The sequence below is a fragment of the Corylus avellana genome, chromosome ca6 (genome assembly GCF_901000735.1).
Source record: "Corylus avellana chromosome ca6, CavTom2PMs-1.0".
Taxonomy (NCBI): domain Eukaryota; kingdom Viridiplantae; phylum Streptophyta; class Magnoliopsida; order Fagales; family Betulaceae; genus Corylus; species Corylus avellana.
The window spans coordinates 24,613,048-24,617,922 of NC_081546.1; the positions used below are offsets into that span (position 1 = coordinate 24,613,048).

The 4,875-nt window shown below is 36.3% G+C and overlaps 1 protein-coding gene across 1 annotated transcript; it reads right to left on the reverse strand.

Moving 5' to 3' along the window:
- Positions 1–1,168: 1,168 nt before the first annotated feature.
- On the reverse strand, positions 1,169–3,046 carry LOC132185432 (UPF0481 protein At3g47200-like). Its single transcript, XM_059599206.1, has 2 exons — positions 1,816–3,046; positions 1,169–1,350 (listed from the first exon to the last, which is right to left on the reverse strand). The coding sequence occupies exons 1-2, from the start codon at positions 3,044–3,046 to the stop codon at positions 1,169–1,171; spliced, it is 1,413 nt and encodes a 470-aa protein (XP_059455189.1).
- Between the last annotated feature and the right edge of the window lie 1,829 nt (positions 3,047–4,875).

A 4,875-nucleotide genomic window follows, 5' to 3' on the forward strand; every position in this document is an offset into this window, starting at 1 on the left:
TGGATTTTGCTGCCCCGGAGAGGTTTTACATTTAGAGAGTTTTCTAAATGGTTTCCTCTTCGTAACCAAATATCTGTATTCTCGAATGCTCATTACATATCTGTATTTGGTTGAATATTAACTGTTAAGTTAGATCTTATTCTGCATAATCTTTCTGAAACACCTAGACATTTGAATAGGTGTCATTTGGAGTCGTATATATATTTTTCAATTGATATCAGAGTAGGTTCACTCTGTGAAGGGATTAAATTCCTGAGTGTGATCCTATATACTTTCTAGATGTCCCAAACCCTTGATTGTTTCGAAACTATTGATAATACTTTTTGTGAAACTATTATGTCTTCTGATAAACAATATTATTCTGCTTGTGATTCTGATAATGAAATTGATTTTCAGAAGACTTATAATTTGTTGTTTGTGAAATTCTTTGAGCTACAAGTTATTAATTCCAAGAATCTAAAGAAACTCAGAGAGGCTGAACATCATAAATATGAGCTAATTGGTGAATTGAGTGATTCTTTTGATTTGTGTAAAACATTGAAATCTGAAAATCATGATCTTGCTAATAAAGTTGAGTCATTAAAGAATGAATTAAAGGAGTCCAAAACTCTATTGGAAAAATTCTCTAATGATAATCTTGACAAAATTTTGCATACCCAAAAATTTACTTGTGATATACCCGGGATTGATTTTGACAAGATTATTGCTCCTTCCTCTAACCTTGCTTCTTCTTCCATGAAAGTTTTTGTTGAAACAGAAAACTTGGAAGAGCCATTGGATAAAGATAAGCTAGCTAGTTGCTGTTCACTCTTCAAAAAGAAGAGGAAAATAAGTCTTAAAGAAAAAGAAGAAAATAGCCACTGCGACCTCAAGAGGTAAGAAGGGTAAGAAAGGTAAGTACTTTCGTGCTGGGCACTTTTTACCTAGAAGCAACTCCAACATTGTTTGCAAGGAACCAACATTCTCAAAGGATCATATGCATCCACACACACAACATATCAACGGTATACATAAAACGTTTGCCTTGCAAGCACAGAGCTTACTCAAGGCAAAGTCTCTTTCACTTCAAGCTTACAAGAGCTCAAAAGATAAACAACAAACAAGAAAGCTTTACACACTACAATGTTTATTGTCTGGAAGATGGAGGATGGAGGAGGAGGGGAGGGGTTTAGTTTTTAGGATGCACATAAGCATAAATGGTGTAGTAGGTCTGCAAAAATGTAAGCACTAAGAGCACAAACCCAACCAATGCTGAAATCAACAACCATGGCTTTCCAAAATACTCGCGCTTGAAGCTCATCCACTGCCAATTGCCCCAATTCAACCTTTTCCGATAATACTCGTTTACATCTCCAAAAATGTCCAACAAAAAAAAGTCATCATTGTCACCAAAATCGTCCAATGAAAAATAGTCATTATTGTCACGACGATCTTTATAAATAGAGGAATGATAGGGACCCAACTTTTTTGCCCAACAAAAGTCCAACTTTTGCCTTATTTATTTTTTAAAAATAAAATAAAATAAAAAATGAAAAAAAAATGTTTGAAGCAACCCTATCTATTTTTTGTCTTTCTTTTATTTGGTATTTTTAAAAAAATGAAAATTGGTATTTTTTTCATAATAATGTCATTTTTTTCAAGAAAATGTCATTATTATGAAGAAATGCCAAAAATAGATAGGGTTGCTTCAGACATTTTTTTCATTTTTCATTTTGTTTTTTTTAGAAAAAAAATAAAGGGTAAAAGTTGGACTTTTGTTGGGCAAAAAAGTTGGGCCTTTAGCATTTCTCTTATAAATAGAGGTCAAGTCCTTGCCCAAGTTATTTATGAATTGTGCAGCCTCGGCGTCAGTCCCAAAATAATTGTCAATGACTCGATGGTCACAAAGATAGTCAACGTCCCTAGCAGTGTTGACAAGGCAGTCCAGCAACATAGCGTAATTCGAAAAGTATTTGGAAATGTTGCACGACTGCTCAAATGCCACGCAGTTCACTAGCAACGAGCACATTGAGTCGTCGAGAATTATATCGGGCATCTTAATCACACCGTTCTTGAATTTCACATCCAAGAAGGTGTCCGCTGTATGCCGATTGACCTTAATCCCCGCACGACGTAGCTTCGTGACACAGGGAATTGGATTGAATGGTCTGATGCGTGTTCTTGAGATTTCCGAGCTTTCTTTAGTAGAACAACGTGAAATCAATATCAACCGAACAAGGTCCAGCAAATGCAACCATTCGAGCGAATGATCAGGCATATTTCTGAATTTTGGTGTTCGGTTATGCAAATGCAACAATCCGAGCCAATTAGGAATATTTCTGGATTTTGGGATGTCCCATATGGAGCAAAGAAAAGTCATGGCCATATCGGACAATGAGTGCACAAAGGGGCTAATATCACTGAAAATTTTATATACCGTGTTCAGAACACAAGACGGGATCTGATTCTCAAGCAGGAGCAAGTCCCCGTATATCTTGGGTAATATTGCCCTATCTAGCCTGAAGATACCGACGTCGTTCAGGACCATTTTAGCTTCATCTAGCTCTAGCACTTTCTCTAGCTCTGGAAGTAGATCTCGATAATCCATTTCAGCTATAGATAGAGTCCTGATAAAGAACATTAATATAAAATAACCATCAACGAGCATCATTTGAAGGAGCTCATGGCTACTGAATTTGTTGGTTTCGGATTCGGAATAACACTCCCTCACTTCCTTTTCAAGTGGACCTAATTCTATCAAGCACTCCTCTAATTTTCCATTTCTACTCTCCATTAAGTAGGAGAGCCACCGCCACTTGAGCTCCTCCATCATCTGGAGCCGAGGCTTGCCGTGGTGGTAGGGCCCGAGGGCGACCACCTGGGGCTCGATCGACTTACCATTTATTTTCTTGAGCCTCTTAGGAAGCCTGAAGATGCAACGCTTTTCATTGGTTCTTGTTTCAGGAGGCAATGTTGGTGGGCGACTGTTGGAGAGCCTGTCTCTAATCTTGGCTAGGAGGTCCTCGTTGACTCTCAGAATATCAACGACGTAAGTAGCTTCTTCCATCACGTTTCAGACTCTCAGCGATTTTCTTCGTGGATTTTGGTCTTGGGGCGTGACCTTGTGAAGTTGAAGCTGGGGAGTGGCGCTGTGTTAAATGGAGGATTTATGTGGGCCCTGGGGTTGAGGGGAAGAACATGTTAGTACGTACTGCTATCATTTCTCTATTAACAGTATTGAAAAAAAAAAAAAAAACAATGAAAGATTATATTTGTATCCTATTAGCCGTCTCTCTCCACATCTGTAACTGTAACTATACCTCTCGTTTGCTTAATTATATCTCTCTTTTAACAAAATTACATGGCCATGTCACCCGTGTGTGTATGCATGTGAGAATAATAAATCCCAGAAAACAAGCAAAGAAGCGCAAGGAAGATTAATGGAAATAGAGTTGTAGAATAAAAAGAATAACTATAAACAAAATCAAAGTTACAACCTAATTTACATACTTGTTCTGTTTGATGCTGAATTCCCACTACAGATCGAGTTGCAAAACTGCGTCAATGGCGTACCAACTGAGACGGTTAGTCCCTGCATGGGGTTGAGGGGAAGAACATGCATGTTATTACGTACAGTTACCATTTCTTTATTAAGAGTATATAAAATAAATTAAAAGCCATTAAGGCAATGAAATATTATATTTGTAAAACGAATCCAGTGTGTAAAACGAAAAAAAAAAAAAAAAAACAAAACAAAGAGAAACGAAGCCATTAAGGCAATGAAAATTTCTAGACAGACAGTTTGTTTAGTATTTTAATACCTTGGCCCCTGCTCTTCTTCCTCCTGGACCTCCTCTTCCGAGTTCCACCTTCTAGCTTCGTCGATATATAGTTTTTTGCTCTGCCTGTTCTTCTTCTTGTTGGTAGTTTGGGAATAAAGTTGAGCTTGAGATTTTGGTAATTCGGGAATGCGTGTGATGAGAGGTAAAGTGCAATGGAATCCAGTTGCGGAGAAGTTCAGGTGGAATTAAAGAATGTGTTTTATATGTTAAACAGTTAAAAGTCTTGGCGTGTTTTCCGATTTAGGTAGGAATCGGATCCTCTCCATTTAAAAGTCATTCTCTCCGTTTCCTCTCCATTAACGGCAAAATTGGAAAACAAAATCAGAGCCGGAAATACAAAGCAAGGAATAGGAAAAAAGACAAACCAGAGGCTAGAAGGTGCCGATGACCCACACCCAAGAAAGATGGCACAATGTAGCGAAACTTTTTTTATGTCGTTCAAATTCCATTAAAAAAAAATAATAATAATTATACAGTAATTATGACTCTTAAAATAACCATTTAACTTGTGAATAATTATTATTAAATTTTAATCAAATGGTAATTTTAAAAGCCATTTCATTTTTATTTTTTATTTTTTGGAAAGAAACAGGTATGTGACATGAGAAGAACTATTACAATTACTCTAATTACATGCTTAATTACATGTGTCAGTTGGTCAAAGAACTGTAAAAAAAATTCTCTTCAATTGAACCAGCCAATCCTTTGTATGTAATTTACACCACGGAGGGTTGAGATAAAGGCAAATTTAGTTTAAATATAGTTTAGTTGTTAATTCAAACAAATGTGGCAGGTAAGGAATATATATATACACACACAAACTAATTAATCAATTATTGGGAAAATTGATTAATTAGTGTAACACTCTAGGTACTAAATTAGCATTATTCGGAAAAGTTGATATGCTTTAGCTAGCTACATAACAGATTTGATGAAATAACCATTTAGTATAAGAGTCGTCAACAAATCCACACAGCAATAAATAATAACATATGTCTGTATCCAGTCCCTAGCTAGGGAAAAAGCAAAGATCAATATTACAAGGTAGCATGCA